Genomic DNA, 17,843 nt, shown 5'->3' with positions numbered 1-17,843 from the left:
TCACCTTTTCTGTCTTAATGTGTGTGAAGGAATGTTCAGTGGCAGGTGATAGTGTTACTTGAACTCACTGGGCTGTGTAACTAAAAATTTCAGTGACTTCATTGACTTTGGACATGACTGAATCTAGATCTTCAGAGAAAGCCATCAGTCCCTGGACCTCTGCTTCCCTTTGCTTTGGCTTCAGATTTTCAGAAAGTTCACCTCACCCACAAGCCCCTGGCAGCTCCAGGCTTACAGCTTACTAACAACCTCAACAGTAAGAATTCCAGCAGTCCTGAAGTGACTCCATTGGTTTGATCTGTAGCCAGAGGCCTTGAGTGCTCCAATTGGTCAGGTTTAGATCTTGTACCCACCCCTTTAAAGACTGAAAGAGTCAGTCCATGAACTAAGTGGCTGTTTCCAGGAGGGAGAAGAAAGACATAAACAACAGCTGTTCCCCAGGCCTTTCATTCTTGTTTCACATTCTTAAGGCCAGTTATTCAGATCCTCCTCCCAGCAAGGCGTTAGGTTATCAAGACAGCTAAAAAGCAGGGTGGTCAGAGGGGCCCACTGATCAGGCTGGAGGAAGGAGTCACACTCCTCGAGTCAAGACTTGATGGCAGGGTCTGGAGGCTGGGACTTCTTTTGGAAAATCAGAAAAAGGGAATCAGACCAGGGGGACAATGGCTGCTCCACAGCTCCCTGGACAGGGGTTAAGAGTGGGGACCAGTTTTGACAAGGTGATTCAAACACTCCTTTATTGAGTCTTTTTAAAAATAAATCCCTGTAAACACCTTAAGTTGAGAATGTGAAACTGAGAAGTAGAATCCCAACAGGTTCTGTCTGTGAGGGCTGTGGGTCCTCTAAAGAAAGATGCTTCTGCTCTGTAGGCAGAGTTGGGGGTTGTGGTGAGAAGAATGCTGTATACACTTTCTACCAGAGGAAAGTCCCTCCTGGGGTTGGGGGAGCTCAGTTGCTCTCGCCATCACTGCTGATGATGCCCCGCAGATGTGACCAGTCTGGGGGCGGGGGGCGGGGCCGCTCTTCATCTGAGTCCAGGGTCCTGCAGTATAGTTCCCCTGGTGGGGCTGCTTCTCCTGAAGGGTTCCAGGCTGTGCGTCTGCGTGGCCTGTCTACAGGGCAGGAGAAAGCAGCAGAGGAGTTGTTGGACAAAGTCTGCGTCCCACCCGCTGCTGGGGAGTGGAAGGAAGCCCCTTACCTGAATTGCTGATGATGTTGTTAATGTCCAAAGAGGCCACCTCGGCTGCCTCTTCCCGCTGCTCCTTCAGGGCCCGACACTTCTCTAAGGAAGGGTTACCTGGAGCAGAAGCAGCTCATGATCCTCCCTCCCCGGCAGCCAAGTCCCTCTCTCTGCAGCTCCCAGGGCACAGCCAGCCTCACCCTTCATGCCCAGGGCTTCCAGCTCTGTCCGGAGAACACTCAGGCGTTCCTTGCGTGAGCGGCAGGAACCCAGCAGCTTCTTATAGTTTCGATAGGCGCCACAGGCCCGGATGTAGCGCTTGAGCCTCCTCACAGCGGGGTGGTCCTCACCAGAGCGACCAGAGCCAGCCTGGCAATGGAAGACAGCAGCTGAAGGCCAAGTCTTCTGGGCTGGAGTCAGGGTCTCCCTCTTCCCTGAGGGTGGCCTCCCACTCCATCTTCAACTCTCACCTTCCTGCCTTTACGTTCTGGACTGCCATCTATGGAAGAGGAGGAGGAACTTCGTGTCCTGCCTTTCTTGGAGCTCTTCTTGGAAGAGCGGTTCTTCCTCTCCTTCTTGGGGCTCCCCTCTGCCTCGCTATTACTCACTTCCTTCTCCGAGTCGCTTGCCTCACCACTGATACTGCCCTCTTTGGCTGTCTTGCCAGTAGTTGGTTTCACCTTCCTCGGGCTGTCTTCTCCATCCTCCTTGCTGCTTCCACTCTGCCTTTTCCCACCCTTTCCCTGGGTCCTGTCTTTGCGCTTCCTCTGTACTAGGGGCTCTTCATCTTCCTCACTGCTATCACCACTGCTTGCTGCGGCTTTTTCCTTCTGTTCCTCTCTGTCCCCCCGGTCTCCCAACAGTCGTGCTGCCCTGCTTTTCTGCTTACAGCTCCTCTCCTCCCGAACTGATCTTTTCCCTCCACTGCTCTGGGCTGTGGGTTTCCAGTCCTCTTCTTCCTCTCTGTTCTCTTTCTTCTTGGTTAGGGTCTCCTCCTCACTCTCCTTTGCACTTTCCTGGTGGCTCTTAGCACCTTTCTTTCCCTCCTGGGCAGGTTCCTCCTCGCTGTCCTCACTCTCCTCCCTAGCCTGCTTCCTACTGCCTGAGGCCTTGCCTGGTGCCTGCTTGGTCTTTGCCCCAGGCTTCTTCCTCGTCCTGCCCTTGGACTCCTTTTCCTCTTCCTCACTGCTCTCTTCTTTCCAGACCTTTCTCTTTCTGGCAGAGCCCTCTTCCTCCTCCTCACTGCTCTCCTTCACCACCTCCTTCTCTAATCTGATCTTTGCAGTCAGGTCCCTCTGCTGTTCCTCATCACTGCTCTCAGTTGCTTTCTTTGAGGCCTGATTTGGACTCTCATACTTGGTTGGAGTGACATCTGCTGCCATCCCATTGTTTGCTGAGGGGTTGAGGCGGTCTGGACTGGGGGCTGCAGAGCTGGGCTCTGAAAAGTGGAGAAAAGAGAAGGTTGGGACGGGTTCTCCTGTCCCTTCCCCCTCCACTTGGGACAAGTTGCCTCGAATCCTGCTTTGACGGATGGACGAAAGGCCAGTAGGAAAAGGCTCTCGGTTTACCGTGTTTCTGGTTCTTGACTCCTGGGCCACGCATCTAAGTTCTTGGGACGTAAAAAAAAAAGGGGGGGGCCAAGTCGTGTCCCACTCTTGGGACCTATGGACTGTAGCCTGCTAGGCTCCTCTGTCCATGGGATTTTCCAAGCAAGAATACTGGAGTGGGTTGCCATTTCCTTCTCCAAGGGTTCTTCCTGACCCAGGAATTGAACCCAGGTCTCCAGCATTGCAGGCGGATTTTTTACTGACTGAGCTACGCGGGAAACATAACATGTCCAATAAATACTTTTTTGAATGAACCAACTATGCAAAAGGCACTAACCTGACTCTGAATTGAAACGGAACCTTTTTCTCTCTGGGTCACGGCAAGGGGCGGAAGACCTCTTCGCCTTTTTGCCAACGCGGAGCCTCTCTTCCTTCGCACTCGCTTCATCCACCTGTGTGTGCGTCAAGAGAGCCAAACCTATACCAAGGAAGGGTTCTGCCGCACCCCTCTTAGGCCCCTCCTCCTTGGCCACCACCCCCGCCCGCGGTGGCCCAGGGTCACTCCCACACCTGCATCTTCAGCAGCTCCTCCTCCACTAGCCGCTTCAGTGCCTGCTTCTCCTCAGGTTCCAGGTGGTCGCGGCCCGCGTGAGCCAAGAATCGCCGCCGCACGATGGAGTGCGTAAGCGTGCTGCGGAAACACGTGTCAAGACGGAGTCCTTGTCCCGCCCCTGCCCTTTCCAACCCCAACTCCAACCTCCGGTGCACCTGAGGTCCGGGTGGCCTTGGAAGAAGCTACGGGTGAACTCCTGCATCTCATTCTCTCGCGCCATTTTGCTCCACCTGATAGTGGCGGCTCCCGCCTTTTTTCTTCCCGGCCTCCGTCCGTGCTTTTGACAGGAGGTTGCGCACGCGCAGTGCCGTGACGCCGAGAGGCAGGAGACCGTTGCGGGTCGGTCGCGCGCCGCTTGGGCCGAATTTGCCAGACAAAACTTGTTTTTGCCGGGCAGTTGTAGGGTCTCGTGGCTCCTTCCTTTTCTTAGAAGGAATCGCTTTTTAAAGTTCTCGTTAGAAACCTGTTCGGAGCCGGCTACACCTTTGAGTGTAACGCAATCAAATCGCGACGCTGCCTCCGTTCGTGGTCGCGGGCAACAACTAGGCCTCTGTGACTTTGAAAGGCAGACGGAAAAGGGCGTCCTCGCCTGAAGACTAGGAATCTCAGGGGGGAATGTCTTCTTGTGACTTCAAATCGCTAAGCACATTTCGAATCAGTTAAGGGCGCCCTCCAGCGTCCTCCATCTTTGTGACATCACGTTTCGCTTCGGCGCCATCTTTCGCGTATCCCCTGGAAGCAACGTTCCTTTCCCGGTATTGCTCCGGAGAGCAGGTCGTGTGGTTAAGATCCCTGAGCGCGGGGCACGCCGGGAGTTGTAGTGCCAGCGGACCCAGCCCCGCCGAGGCCCCGGAAGTTGAGGCGGGAGAGGCCGGGCTAAACCGGCTCGGCGTAGCGGGACTTAGAACTACAGCTGAGGCGCTTCTCCCGCAGCGGGTCATGAACGGACCGGCGGACGGTGAAGTGGACTACAAGAAGAAATACCGGAATCTGAAGCGAAAACTCAAATTCCTCATCTACGTGAGTGCCGGGGTGGGAAGGTGGTTGGGGAGGTGAGGCCTGGCGCCGGTAGGTCGTCAGTTTACCTGTATGTAAAGGGAACAGGGTGAGTTGTAGTCGGCTTCCAGCCCCAACCGACGGCGGTTGGCTCAGCGAGCATCTTGCCCGTGGTACAGGAACACGAGTGCTTCCAGGAGGAACTGAGGAAGGCGCAGAGGAAATTGCTGAAGGTGTCCCGGGACAAGAGGTGAGACACGTTGAGGGAAGGAGGGAAGCCAGAGGGTGATGTGGGTCCTGTGGCTCTGCGTTCGGACCCCATCCTGGAATGGGCCACAAATGCGTGAGGCCGGCTAGATGAGGCGGGGGCCCGGAGGACACTGCAGAGGTGGGAGTAACCACTCTTGTTCTGGTCTCTTCCCTCAGTTTCCTCCTAGACCGACTTCTGCAGTACGAGAACGTGGATGAAGACTCTTCTGGTGAGCAAGGTCATGAAAAATTGGTGGAGGACATGCTCCTGGCACTCCAGCAAGTTTCCTGGGCCCTCCCTTTAGGCCTTGGAGGCCAGGGAAGCCTAGTTGCTGGCCCTCCTCCTTTGCTCTTTTTTCGCTGAAGTATTACTGAGTATCTGCTGTGTTTCAGACACTGAGCTTTGCACACGGGATGCAGTGATAACCAAGATAGATGGAACCTCTTGGAGTTTGTATTGTAGTTGCCAGGAATAAATATGCAAAGAAATAAATTAGAATTTTAGATTGGAAGGGAATAAAATCAGGGTTAAGTGGTAGTCAATAGAGCGGGGGTTGATAAGCTTTTTCTGTGAAGGGCCAAGTAATAAGTATTTTAGGCTTTGCAGAACATACCATTTTTATCGCACCTACTCAGCTTTGCGGTGGTAGTTCCGAAACAGCTGTAGATGTTGTATAAATAAGTGAACATGGCTATGTTTCAATAAAACTTTATTTATAAGCACTGAAATTTGAATTTCATAAAATTTTCACATCATATCTTTCTTTGGATTTGTCTTTTTCCCTAACCAACAAGTTAAAAATGTAAAAGCCATGCTTAGTTTATAGAGCATACAAAAGCAGATGGCAGGAAACATTTCAAGAGAGGGTCTTTTCAGGAAGTAATGTTTGCGCTGGGACCTAGATAGGAGGAAACCTATCTTGTGAAGATGAGTGAGAGATTTCCTAGCAGAGGGAGTCACAAATGCAAATTCTCTGAGGTAAGACTGTACCAGATTGTTTGAAGAGCTGAAGTCTAAAAAGCTGTGTTCTTAAACTTTTGAGCACGTTGGCAATTAGTAATATATTTTACATCATGATGGACCCTCACATACTTCCTTACTTAAAAGACAGAATAAAACAACAGTAAGATTACCATATGCAGTTCTGATACTTTTTAGACTGATTTTTTTTTCCCTCAAAAATGTTAAGTTTGTGATCCACTATTAGGTATGATACCCACAGTTTGAAAATGCCCTAAGATTGGCCTTTGTGGCCCTGTTTTTGTCATTAGCCAAGTCACATGCAGTCACCTTTCCATGGTGTCTAGAGCAGGGATCAGCAAACAGCCAGGTTACTTGTTTTTGTAAATAATATCTTGCTAAAACATGCAGCACCCATTCATTTACATAATTTAGGAGAACAGTAGATGAGGTCAGAGAAGTAGAATCGGGCCAGCCCATGTACCTCATGGCAAAACATTCAGCTTTTATTCTAGTTTCTCATTGCCTTCCTGTTCCTTCCTGGAGGTCTTTGAGTTAACATCCTGTCGAGGGAGACTTCAGGATAGGTAGCATGAGGGAACCCAGCATGTTCATGGTCAGAGTGGGATGTATCTGAGAGGCAAGAGCCAGAGACGTAAGCCACCTTCATACCTCGGAGAAGCCCACAGTGTGGTGAGGGGGCCACCCACACATGACACTGCCTGGCACAGCAAGGAGAGGCCCAGCTCTTGAGAATAGAGAGTTACGGAAGAATCAGCCGTCAGCTGGGCGTGAGGGGTTCTGGGAGACTTCTCAGAGAGGTGGCATTTAATCCGCTACTTAAAGGATATCTGAGCAGAGCAAGTGCGAATAGTATATTTCATCTGTAAGTAGTTACTAGTCAAGTGAACCATGGGCCTTCTTGATAGAGACCCATCCTGGGGAATGACTTTTGGCTTTGAGAAAACAGGTTGGTGTGATGTGACTACAGTGTGGTTGGGAGACCAGAAAGGTAGGTTGAGGCCATAAGAAGCATTTCAGATGCTGGCAGAGCTCAGTAAGGATGTGATCAGTTTTACATTTGGGGTCACGCTGGGTTTGGGGAGGACAGACTGGCAGGAGTGGTGAGAGTCCTGAGCAGGCAGCCTGGACATGGTGGGAGCCTGGCCTGGTGCCAGTCGGAATGGGGAGCAGTAGGTGAAGGTAAGATTTAAGGTGCACGTTACCAGGAGCCTGGGTGTGGGGAGTGGAGTAGAGGTAAGTGCTAGACAGCTCAGAGGCAAATAAGAGCATAAAATGATTAGGAGCTGGAGGCCTGGGTACAAGCTCCAGACCCACACCTTCATTTCCAAGCCTCAGGGACTGCATCTGGAAAGCAGAGGTGCCGCTCTCCTCTTCCTCCTGGAATACTTCTGAAGACAATGAGAGGCAGCAGATGGCAAGCACCTGTTCAGAACCTGGCACATGGGAAATGCTTGACACCTGTGTTAGCATGGAGGTGCCCAGCCAGGAATTAGGGTGTAAAGGGCATTTTAAGAAGCTGAGGAAGCTGTGGGCCCCTCCACAATCGCACCTGTGTGCCCTTCAGGTTCACCAGAGCCCTTCTGTAGAGTTGAGATTACACCCCTCTGGGGTAGATAGGGAACCCCCCAACCTCCCTACTGACCAGCCCTTCCCCTCAACAGACTCTGATGCCACTGCGTCTTCAGACAACAGCGAGACAGAGGGGACACCCAAGTTTTCAGACACACCTGCCCCTAAGAGGTGAGACAAGTCATCATTCTTCTCTCGAGGAGGTGGGAGGTGGGGAGGGTACAGACCACCTCTCTGCCTCTGACCCCCTCCCCTGTCCTTTCTCCAGGAAGAGAAGCCCTCCGCTGGGGGGCGCTCCCTCCCCTTCCAGCCTCTCCCTGCCTCCTTCAACAGGGTTTCCCCTTCAGGCCTCGAGGGCCCCCTCCCCATACCTGAGCTCGGTGAGTTGGGATCAAGGGTGGGAAATGGTCCGATGCCTGGGAAAAGGTGGGCATCATTTGGGCAGAGGGGCTGGGCCTCAGGGTGAAGCCAGCCCAGCACCAAGGACATCTGTCTGGGGGTGGCCAGCAGGCGTCCCTCGGAGGGGTGTGAGTCGGGGCTGCCCGCTCCTCTGTGGTGTAGGAATGGGGGACAGGCGTGACTGAGGAGAGCAGACTCCAGGACACAGTCCTGCTGCTGTCCCCTCCCGTCTGTTCTCAGGAGCCACACTCATCACCATCTCTTGTTTTTCCATTCTTCCTCCTGTTTGCATTTCTTCCTTCCACCCCCACCCCATCCACTCCATTTCCCATTTCCATCCCCTCACTCCTGCCTGCAGCTGGCTTCCCCCACCTACCCCCCATTCCCTTCTGACTACCTGGCCCTGCAGCTGCCCGAGCCCAGCCCCCTGAGGCCCAAGCGGGAGAAACGGCCCCGCCTGCCCCGGAAACTCAAGGTACCCTGTTTGGGGGACATTAGGGAGGGGCCAGAACAGCAGGACAGCCATCTGAGGGAGGCTCAAGATGGCTCTAGGCTGGGGGCCTGGCCTAGAACTATGAAGGACTTATGTGGGACTGCTCCCAGGGGCCCAGCCCAGGGCTGGGTGCTGAGGGGTGGGTCCCAAAAGTCCTGGCTCCTGCAACACCAATCCAGTCAAGCCCAGCCTCAGGGGACGCAGAGTAAAGACTGCTGGGGCCAAGCTCCTTTTCACAGGTGTTCTGTTATCCCAGGGAGCCACCGAGGAGGGGTGGAGTTGTGGAATCTAGAATGAAGTCAAGGCTGCACCACTTAAAAACCACATGACCTTGACCTTCTAGGTGTCAGAATGTGTGTGTATGAAGGGAGTGATCAGACCACATGTAATCAGCAAGAACTGTGGAGGGCCTCCTGTGTACCAAGCACTATTCTAGGTGCTGCAGATACAGTAGTGAACACAACAAAAATCCCTACCTTCTAAGAGCCCACGTTCTTGAAGGGATAGGTGGAAAATAAGCAAGATAATTAGGTCACAATGTAGAAAACGGGATTCAGGTGAAGAATCCATCTTACAGTTGGGTGGTCAGAAATTTAAAAGGGAATGAGCAGCAGCCCTTTGGCTGTCTGGGAAGTGTTTCATTTAGGAAGGAAGCCAGTGTGGTCAGAGGAAAGTGAGAAAGAGTGACTAGAGTGCCAGTCAGAGCAGCATCTGAGGGGCAAGAACGTGACTCCAGGCGGTTTGGCCTGAGCAGCTGAAGAAGTGGAGTGGCCCTTCTGAGTCCGAGAGGACTGGGAGGAGCAGGTTTGGGAAGGAAGGTGAGTTTGGCTTTGGACATGTTGAGATGCTATCTGGAAATGCGGACAGGACGACTGGGTAGTGTGAGCCTGGGCCACATGGGGCACATATTTGGAAGTCATGGGCAGGGAGTTAGATGGAGAGAAGAGGCTGGCACCCTGAGTGCCAGGAGAGATGAGGACACGGAAGGCACAGAGCCCTTCCAGCTCTGAGCCAAAGTGATATAGGGACTGGTCTGATGCCTCTCCGTTGGATAGACTGTAGACTCGAGGCTCTGGAGCCAGAAGTGAAATGGGAGCCATGCCTGTGGTAGTCAGGAGTGTGGGTTCTGGAGTTTGAACCCCAGCCCTGCCACTTACTTCTGTATGACTTTGGCCTTTGAGCCTGGAAAATGAGTGACTGCCTAGCTTCTGTTTCACTCCCCTCAGCAGGGTTTTTGCTTCTGGCGTGTGGGGCGTGCTGGTGGAGAGGGCTCAAGCCGCTGAAACCTGCAGCAGAGAGTGGAGGCGTGGTGTAGACTTGGCAGTTTGAGGCTCTGAGGTTCTGGGTCCTGAAGCAGAGGTGTGTCAGGAAGCTACATTCTAGACATGCAGGGCAGAGGGGCCCAGATGGATCACTGTGCATGGGGGAGAGAGTATATCAGGGAAGGCCTCAAAGAACAGGTAACATCTGAGTCCAGGGTGAGTGAGATTTGGGTATTCAGGCCAAGGCAATGGTGAAAAGGAGGCAGGGGCCTGGTGAAAGTGTTGTTTGGGCTGAAGCATGAGTGGTAAGAGGGAAGAACATCAGAAAGAAGATGGAGAGGTGGGTCGTAGACAGCCGGATATTCTGCAAGGAGAGTGAGGGGTCACTGAAGTTTCTGGGTGGGTGGTGTGAGGAGAGAGGAGGAGCAGGTCTGAGGAGGAGAGGGAACGCTATGAAGACTGAAGCCGGTCAGTCAGGAGCCTGGGCCTCATCCACACATGCGCTGTGTGACTTGGGTAGATTGTTTGACTCTGGAACCTCCGCTTGCTTCTCTGTTCAGTGGGGCCCCGTGAGGATAAAATGAGTCACAGAGAGAAGACACTTAGCCCAGTGCCTGGCCCCTGGCAGGCCACAAATAAACATTTGCTGCTGTGGGCCACGCTGAGGAGGCCATGGAGTGAATCCAAGCAGAGAGGACTTAGGTAGGGACTCGAGAGGCTGTGGCTAGAGGAGGGACCAGCCATGCCGCTGGCTTTCTCTGTCCCGTGTGCGCACATGGGTGCCTCGCACTGTGTGCGAGGGCACTGTGCAGAGTTGGCCTCCTGTCTGTCATCGGTCCTGGCAGACTCCTGTCCCCTGAGGTACAAACCCTCTCTGGCCCTCCATGCCACCCCAGGAATAGCAGTTCGTAGGGGGGGATGCCTTGAGAAGCAGAGAGTAGGCCCCTGGGGCCTGAATGAGTTAAAGCAATCAGAAGGGGCACCATGAAGACCACTGCCCTGCCCCGACCCTAGGGCCAGACTGGACACTGCCCGGTGGGAACCTGGGAGGCCCGTGCCTTCAGACCTCCACTCCAAGCCTCCATTTCCTCTGGCCGATGACCTCTCCTCCCTTCCAGGGTGGTCGGAATGGTCAGAGGTCATTAGTGGAAGTCACCTGGCACATAGTAGGTGTTCAGTTTGTGCCCACGGGCAGAGCATGAGGCCCCCAGGGCTCTGGGGAGGATTCAGAAGGACCTGGGGCAGGGGGGCAGCTGGAGGGTTGAACTGGACAGAGGCTACTTCCCAGCCTCAGCACAAAGCTGGACTTCTGACCCATAGAAAAGGGCACTCCAGGTGGAGAGTCCAGCCTGTTCTCAGGCGCTGCCTGTCCGCCACGGCCCTCAAGTGGAAGAGTGACACGCTCAGGTCTGTGTTTTAGAGAGCTCACTCTGGCTGCAGTGCGGAGGAGGAGCTGGATCTGGGAGAGGCTGAAGGCAGGGATTCCAGTTAGGAGGCTGGTCCCATAGCCCAGGTGAGCTGAGAGGAGGGCCTGGCCCAGGCCAGTGGCTGCGGGGATCCCAAAGAGGGGCCCGTCCCAGACATAAGAGGTAGAAGCCTCATATGGCGGGGGGGTGAAGACCTTGGACACCCTGCACTGCATCAGAGAGCCCCTCAAGAGGAGGAGGGAGAGGAGGCAGTGGAGGCCAGCAATAACTCAGGTGCCCAGAGGCGGACAGGCAGGCTCCTGTCTGGCTCTGACTGCTACTTCAGGGGCAGCCACAGTGCCTTACTGGCCAGGGCCAGGCCCAGGCTTTCCTTCCTGGTTTCCTGTGAGACCCCCTCCACCACCACCCTCATCACCACCTCCATCACCACCCCTCACCCCCAGGCACTTGCTGATTTGAGGCTCTGAAGGGGCTGAGGTGGGGCAGGTTCCCTGACTCCAGCCTTGGCTGGCCTGGTTTGCCCACCGCCCCTTGAATGAGCCTTTGCCCTCTTCCCTGGCCCTTAGAACTGTCTTAAGGGGCAGTGCCAGCCCCCTGGAGCTCCCAGTGCCTCCCTGATAAGCCCTCCCTGTGTTTTTCCCCCTGCTGCAGATGGCGGTGGGACCCCCTGACTGCCCTGTGGGAGGGCCGCTGACCTTCCCAGGCCGGGGCTCTGGGGCTGGGGTGGGGGCAGCCTTGGCCCCCCTACCCCCACCCAAGATGCCCCCCCCTACGATCCTGAGCGCCGTCCCTCGGCAAATGTTCAGCGACGCAGGCAGCGGGGACGACGCCCTGGACGGGGACGATGACCTGGTGATCGACATCCCGGAGTGAGCCCCTCTGCCCAACCCCCTGACCAGCCCCCTTGGAGCCAGCACACACGAGCCCCCAGCTTCCGCAGAGTTTATTGACACCCAGTTGCCATGCTGCGGCCACGGACACAATCAGAAAAGGCGTAAACATGCACGTATGTCCCCCAGAAGGTGGGCCCTCTCCAGGGAGGGCAGGGGTCCTGCCCTCACATCCAGCCCGATCCAGAGGACAGTTATTTAAAGGAGTGGCCAGGGCCATCTGTCACCTCTCAGAGAGGCAGAGACCCTGCGGTGGCCCCCCGCTTAAAAGGGCAGCTGTACAGGGCTAGGTAGTGTGTGTGTGTGTGTGTGTGTGTGTGTGTGTGTGTGTGGTTTTTTAAAATGAAGATTGTGTATTAAAGAAGTGGCTCTTTGTTTTTTGTCCTTTTCTTTTTTTGGAAACGTTCTCCTCCAAACCCCTCCTAATCCGACCTCCTCCTATAGGGGAGGGGAACGGGCAGCCTGGAGAGGCAGGAGAGAGAAGCAGCAGCCGGGGCCCAGGGCTCTGTTGGACCCCCCCGCAGGTATGCTCAGGATGGGTGGCTTGCATATTTGCAGGTTGTAGCGAGTCAGGCAGAAGGAAGTTTGCATATGTGAATATAGATCTCCACAGTCCCTCACAAGAAGACAGACCCACAGTCACGGAGACTCTCACGAAATAAGACAGGTAGTGCAGGGTGGGGCATCCACCCCGTGTAAACGTGCAACACACTCGTGCGAAGGTTGGGTACTGGACCCGGCCCCAACAGGGCCGCTCAGGCTGAGGGCAGAGCCCCGGCCGCAGGGGGCAGCTGGCTGGTCAGAGTGTGCCAGCGCTCCAGGGCTGCGTCCAGCTGCTGCAGACAGTCGCTCCAGTGCTTCCGGGCCTCTCCCCGGGCGCCTGGCCCCAGGGACACGCCACCTGGGGAGCAGCAGAGGCAGGCAAGATCAGGGCCCGGCTGGCTGCCAGGCCGCCCTCCATCGGGCACCACCCGGCAGGCTCCTCCCTCACCAATGAAGTCGTTGGATTTGCCGATGTCATAGTCCCAGACTGTGACTTCCAGAGTCTTGGTGGCCAGAGTAGAGAGCTCCATATCGTAGAAGAACTCCTGGGACAGGGAAGGTCACACCTTCCATGAGGCACTGCCCCCAGCCCCGGTCCCCCACCTCAATTTCCGGGTCTCGGTCCCATTCACCTCATTAAATTCCGGGTTGAGAGTCTTCTTCTTCACGCATGTTTTATGCTTGGATTTCTTATCCACATCCGGCCTCAGGTAACTGCCAAGGAGTGGAGGGGGGAATGGGAGTTGGGGGAGGAGGGGCAGGTAGGTCAGGGACAGGCCAGACCCCAGAGGAAGATGGGGCTGGGGGCAGTTCCATGGGGAGGGGAGGACAGGCCTCAGGACAGGGCAGGAGCTCACGTCTTGACATAGGGGTCGGAGTAGCCATTGACGTCCATGGCAGCCAGGTGGGCGCAGCGCACAATGCCCACCAGCAGCCCGCGGCGCCGAGAGCTGTAGCTGAGGCTCAGCAGGATGCGCCCACGCTCCTCCAGCAGCCCCGGCCCCTGCTCCACCTGCTCCAGCTGCGGGCAGACACGGGGGTCAGCAGCACCCCCACCACCTCCCACCAGAAGCAGTCCCCATGGGTGGCTCACCTCCTTCAGGTAACAGGAGATGCCCCTCAGCGCCGCAGACATGGAAGAGGGTGAAGCCAGCTGAGGGGGCGGAGAGAAAGTTCTGGAAACCTGGTCTCCCCTGAGCCCCCTTGCTGTGGTACCCCACCGCCCCACACAGACCGGAACCTGGCGCTCCAGGCAGATGTTAAAATGCTTCTTCTGTGAAGGCTTGAGGCGGCGGAGGGGTACTCGGATCTCCCCGATGAACTCATTGTGGCTCAGCTTGTCTTCATCACAGACGGAGATCCTGGTGGGGAACTGCAGGGTCAAGGGCCCCTGGAGTACCTGAGCCCCACTCCAAGGTGGGAGAAAGGTCCCCAACTGAATTCTGAGCACCTGAGATGGGTCCCAGCTCTGCCCTCAATACTCTGTTGTTGGTCGCTCGGTTGTGTCCTACTCTTTGCGACCCCATGGACTGTAGCCCTCCAGGCTCCTCTGTCCATGGGATTTCCCAGGCAAGGATACTGGAGTGGGGGGCCATTTCCTCCTCAGGGGGATCTTGCCAACCCAAGGGTTGGACCCGGGTCTCCCGCATTACAGGCAGGTCCTTTTATTGTCTGAGTCACCAAACCCCTCACTTGTAAACCAGCTGTCTCCAGCACCAGGCCTGGAGCTTGAGGAGGATGCTTTGATTTGCCTGTGCCTCAGCCCCTCCCTTTTCAGCTGCTCAGGCTGTCCCTGCCCATCAGAACCTGCTCAGCTTGCTGAGGAAACCCTCACAAATCTTGGGAACATTGCCCCCTCCCCCCTACATACACGTTACTGCCTCCATTCAGGGCCTGGGGACAGGATCCAACTGAATGCACACAGGGTGTGCACTGGTGAATATGGGTCACGAGACCAGGACGTCAGAGCCAGAAAGGCCTGGAGGAGCCTCGCGCAGTTGACCAGGAGCCCACCCCTCCCCCCCACCCCCCAGAGCCCTTGTCCTTTACTCTGTGGAGCAGGAGCCAGCCTAGGAGATACTCATGAGCCCAGGAATTAAAAGATACTGCTTTGGGACTTCTCTGGTGGTCCGGTGGCTAAGACTCCATGCTCCCAATGCAGGGGCCCTGGGTTCCAACCCTGGTCAGGGAACTGGATTCCACATGCTGCAACTAAGGTCACCTGAGACCTGACAGAACCAAATAACTTAAGAAAAAAAATACTGCTTTTACTTCCATCCATCCCCCTCCACACCCCCTGCCCTGTCTTCAGCTGTGATGCTTTTGAGCAGCTCTGTCCTGTAGGGATGTTCAGTTCCCAGCTCTGCCACATAGCTATGCCATGACCTTGAGCAAGTCACTTAACCTCCCCGAACCTCATTCCCATTCCTGTCCCTTGAGACCTCACTCCTTAGAGCTGTCAGGGAGACACGGGCAACAACGGGCTGCGTAGGTCTGACTTGAGTCAGGGACTCTGAGAAGGCATCCCAGTGTCCAGGGAAAGACTGCAAGAGGAAGCAGAGCCTCGGATGACGAGTGGGGTTCAGGCTGGCAGAGAGGAGGCAGGAAGAGGCACAGCAGACAAAGGTCAGGAGTGAAGAACCCTTATAAGAGGGCAGTCCCTGGAGGAGCAGTCGGAGCTATTTGGGGGAGAGGGGGTGGCAGGAAAGTCAGGGGAACATTTTGGCCTGCTCCTGAAGAGGGTGGGGAGCCAGTGATGGTTCTGGAGCATCTGAGGGCTTAAGGGGAGGTGGGTCAACCAACCAAAGAAGGTTCCAATGACAGCTGTCCCCAAGGAGGTGCTGAGCTGGAATGCTTGGGACCGGGGAGGATGGACCCCCTCACCTGAGCACCTTGTGCGTGATGTCATCAACCGTGATCCCGCTATACGTCAGGTCCTCGTTCCACACGGGATTCAGCGTGTTCCTCTGAGTCTTAGTTTTTAGTTTATTGGCCTTAGGTGAGGGGATGAAGGATTCACATTATGTGTCCTCCAGACCCACAGAGGCTGGAGAAGGTTGGGAATCCACAAGCTGGGGGGACTAGGGGAGGGAAGAGGCCAGCCAGTACCTTGCAGGCTCCAGGCAGCAGGTGCAGCTTGACATAGGGGTCGGCCAGGCCATTGAAATCCATGGGCTTGAGGCCCTGGGGAGGACGAGAGGGAAGACAGCTGTGAGCTCCAGGCCTACCAACCCACCTACCCTCTCCCTCTCTGTCTGTCTACAGTGTAGACACTTAGGAGCTGGAGGGAAGGAGAAGGAATTAGGCCTGGGGAAGGGGAGGGAGTGGAGAAGGGAAAGGCTACTCCAGTATTCTGACCTGGAGAATTCCATAGACTTTAGAGTCCATGGGGCGCAAAGAGTCCGACCGAGAAGGGAGAATGGAAACCCACCCCCTCAGGATAGGAGGCCAGCAGGGGGAGGCAGGGAGCACCCACCTTAGCCCTGAGGATACTACAGTGCAGAGTGCAGGAAGCCTGGTCGTAGAGAAGGTCAAACTCCAGCGTGCCCAGGGCAGCTGGAGGAAGAGAAGGAAGAGCTTACCTGAGTGAGTGCACAAAGACAAGGTGTGTGTGAGACGGGGCGGGCGGCCCGCTCTGTGTGCCAGCTGTGAAGGTGTGTGCGTGTCTGCGGCTGTCAGCCCGCGAGCCTGTGTCTGGGTCCCTGGCTGGGCTGCAACTGGGGCTGTGTGGGTGGTTGAGTGTCTCAGCAGAAATATTGAATATTGAGCCTCGCTGAAGCTGTAATCTCCACTCCAACTGCAGCTGTGGCAGCAGTGCCCGCTGCCTCCCCACTCCCAGCAGAGCCCAGGCCCTTCCCACCAGCCTGGAGGCCCCCAGGAGTGCCCTGGGCCCTTCAAGCCCCCAGACTCACTGGTATCATCCGAGTCGTAGCTGTCCACCTCGGCTCCCTCCTCAGGCGTAGTGGCCCCAAGGAGGGCCGCCGGGGGGGCCAGGGCCAGGGGGGCCAGATGAGCAGGGGCCTCTCCGAAGCCCCCGCCACCCACTTCGAGGCCAGGTCCCCGGCGGGGGAAGTAGTCGGAGATCTGGCGGATGGGCCGGATGGGCCCCGGGCACACGTTGATGGCCATGTGCTCCTGGATGTTGATGGCCATGCGGTCGCCCCTGCGGCCCCTCATGAAGCACCCCTAGCTTGGGGAGGGAGAGAGCGTGAGCCCCGGGCTGGCTGAGTCCTCAAACCTCCCGTCTGCTGGCTGAGGGCCAGGCGGCAACCACCGGGGTCTGAGGGCCCTCCCTGGCCTCCCTTCCTGGGCGCTGAGGGAGAGGGCAGCCTGTGCCAGCCGAGGGGCAGGCAGGAGGCCTGGGCCCTCCAGACCCTGAGCTGTGCTCCCCCTGGGGCCAGGCTGGCAGCCACTCCCTGAAGAGAGGTCCTGGCTCCAGCACAGCCTGCCCACCTACCTCTAGACTCTCCCCTTTCTCGTCCCAGCTCCTGCCCCTCATTCTGGGCTTCTGTCTGCTCTGGGCCCTGCCACCCCTCAAGCGGCCCTCGGAGGGCCCCTCCTCTCCCTCTCTGAAGCTCTGGCCGTCCTTCTGCACCAGGCGCTGGTCTGGTCTGGGTGTCACCCGCCCCTTAGGTCCCCACTTCCCACAGTCCCTTCATTCAACCTCAGGGTCTGCCTGCTGGCTTGTCCTCCACCCCCTGCGGCCCAAGGTGGGGACCCCCACCTCAGATGCTTCCTCCTGAGATCGGATCTCCAGCGGAGCCAGGAATTGCAGCCTCCGGAGAGCCGAACACCCCCCGGAGGCACACACAGGCTGACACACACACGCTCACCCTCACCCTCTCGTCCCCGGCAGACCAGCCCCCAGCACCTATCTGTGCGCCTCCAACAGGTGCCCAAGCACTGGGGGGCCAGCGGGTGCGGGCTGGGCGGTGGCGGCCGGCGATTCCTAGGGCGGCCGGCGAGAAGAGCGCCGAGTCCGGCAGTCTGAGCCGAGCGGGAGGGAGAGCCGGAGAAAGTGCGGGGAGGAGGGGGTGAGCGAGGTGGAGGCTAGGAGGCAGCCGGCGCGGGCGGCGGGCGGCGGGGAGGGGCGGCCGGAGGCTGGGGAGGGGGCGGGACTCTCCCGCCGGCGCCCGCCCGGGCGCACTTAAGGAACGCACCCGGGTGCACACACATTCACGGCAGGCTGGCACACGCATCTTGCACGGACACTCCCGCGCACACGCCTGTGCCCACGTGCGCACGCTCACAGTCGTGCATAAACCCAGACACGCGCTGGCACACTTACCACGGAGAACTTCGCAGACACACGCTTGCAAACACACGGACAACCTGCGCCACCAGGAACCCTCAGCGAGAATAGTCCGGTGTTCCCCAACTCCTCCCTGGAGACCCGAGCCCCCGCGCCCAGCCCGCGGAGCCTCGCTCCGCCGCTCTCTGCTGCCTTCGGTCCCGGGTCTCCGGGGCAGACCACCGGCCTAGTTGCCATGGCGACGCCGGATCATCCTGCCCCCCCACCCCACCGCACCTCTCCAGTCCTCATGCCCCTCCCCTGCGGAGGAGGGGGGAGGGTGTCTAGCCTCCCCTATCAATATCCGTAGGGGCGGGGACTGTGGGGCGGGGCTTAGAGAACCGCAATGACCCAGGAGCGGGCTGGGGAAGGGGATCTGATCCGCCGGCGGTCACTGGTT

The 17,843-nt window shown here is 56.9% G+C and overlaps 3 protein-coding genes across 6 annotated transcripts; 1 reads left to right on the top strand and 2 right to left on the bottom strand.

Moving 5' to 3' along the window:
- Nucleotides 1–715: 715 nt before the first annotated feature.
- HIRIP3 (HIRA interacting protein 3) lies at nt 716–4,202 on the bottom strand. Its single transcript, XM_040258811.1, has 7 exons — nt 3,496–4,202; nt 3,298–3,418; nt 3,065–3,179; nt 1,651–2,618; nt 1,381–1,549; nt 1,199–1,297; nt 716–1,112 (listed from the first exon to the last, which is right to left on the bottom strand). Exons 1-7 carry the CDS (start codon nt 3,558–3,560, stop codon nt 949–951), a joined length of 1,701 nt encoding a protein of 566 aa, XP_040114745.1. The 5' UTR covers nt 3,561–4,202; the 3' UTR covers nt 716–948.
- INO80E (INO80 complex subunit E) lies at nt 2,372–11,984 on the top strand. 4 transcript variants are annotated; one of them, XM_040259485.1, is made up of 8 exons: nt 3,644–4,360; nt 4,516–4,586; nt 4,763–4,815; nt 7,232–7,310; nt 7,408–7,519; nt 7,897–8,013; nt 10,714–10,806; nt 11,372–11,984. In XM_040259485.1, exons 1-7 carry the CDS (start codon nt 4,280–4,282, stop codon nt 10,783–10,785), a joined length of 585 nt encoding a protein of 194 aa, XP_040115419.1. In that variant the 5' UTR covers nt 3,644–4,279; the 3' UTR covers nt 10,786–10,806; nt 11,372–11,984. The 4 variants fall into 4 exon arrangements, with proteins under 4 accessions (XP_040115416.1, XP_040115419.1, XP_040115418.1 ...); XM_040259482.1 differs by lacking the exon at nt 10,714–10,806 and having other exon boundaries at nt 2,372–4,360; XM_040259484.1 differs by lacking the exons at nt 7,897–8,013; nt 10,714–10,806 and having other exon boundaries at nt 3,652–4,360.
- Nucleotides 11,649–16,978, bottom strand: DOC2A (double C2 domain alpha). The gene is made up of 10 exons (XM_040259166.1): nt 16,065–16,978; nt 15,629–15,708; nt 15,262–15,336; nt 15,037–15,146; nt 13,388–13,514; nt 13,247–13,306; nt 13,011–13,174; nt 12,786–12,867; nt 12,602–12,698; nt 11,649–12,511 (listed from the first exon to the last, which is right to left on the bottom strand). The coding sequence occupies exons 1-10, from the start codon at nt 16,327–16,329 to the stop codon at nt 12,366–12,368; spliced, it is 1,206 nt and encodes a 401-aa protein (XP_040115100.1). The 5' UTR covers nt 16,330–16,978; the 3' UTR covers nt 11,649–12,365.
- Nucleotides 16,979–17,843: the final 865 nt, after the last annotated feature.

This window comes from Oryx dammah, unplaced genomic scaffold (genome assembly GCF_014754425.2).
Source record: "Oryx dammah isolate SB20612 unplaced genomic scaffold, SCBI_Odam_1.1 HiC_scaffold_2, whole genome shotgun sequence".
NCBI classification, from domain to species: Eukaryota; Metazoa; Chordata; class Mammalia; order Artiodactyla; family Bovidae; genus Oryx; species Oryx dammah.
Note: the sequence above shows the minus strand (reverse complement) of the source record. Positions and strands in the feature narration are given on the sequence as shown.

Excerpts from the sequence above, each read along its gene's own strand:
- HIRIP3 (XM_040258811.1), bottom strand. The coding sequence starts at position 3,560 with ATGGCGCGAGAGAATGAGATGCAGGAGTTCACCCGTAGCTTCTTCCAA. Across the intron at positions 3,419-3,495 it reads CAAGGCCACCCGGACCTCAG|CACGCTTACGCACTCCATCG; the intron begins GTGCACCGGAGG and ends GTGTTTCCGCAG. Across the intron at positions 1,298-1,380 it reads GGAAGCCCTGGGCATGAAGG|GTAACCCTTCCTTAGAGAAG; the intron begins GTGAGGCTGGCT and ends CTTCTGCTCCAG.
- DOC2A (XM_040259166.1), bottom strand. The coding sequence starts at position 16,329 with ATGAGGGGCCGCAGGGGCGACCGCATGGCCATCAACATCCAGGAGCAC. Across the intron at positions 15,337-15,628 it reads GTAGTATCCTCAGGGCTAAG|GGCCTCAAGCCCATGGATTT; the intron begins GTGGGTGCTCCC and ends CGTCCTCCCCAG. Across the intron at positions 12,868-13,010 it reads TCCGACCCCTATGTCAAGAC|TTACCTGAGGCCGGATGTGG; the intron begins GTGAGCTCCTGC and ends ACTCCTTGGCAG.
- INO80E (XM_040259481.1), top strand. The coding sequence starts at position 4,280 with ATGAACGGACCGGCGGACGGTGAAGTGGACTACAAGAAGAAATACCGG. Across the intron at positions 4,361-4,515 it reads AACTCAAATTCCTCATCTAC|GAACACGAGTGCTTCCAGGA; the intron begins GTGAGTGCCGGG and ends CCCGTGGTACAG. Across the intron at positions 4,816-7,231 it reads CGTGGATGAAGACTCTTCTG|ACTCTGATGCCACTGCGTCT; the intron begins GTGAGCAAGGTC and ends TCCCCTCAACAG.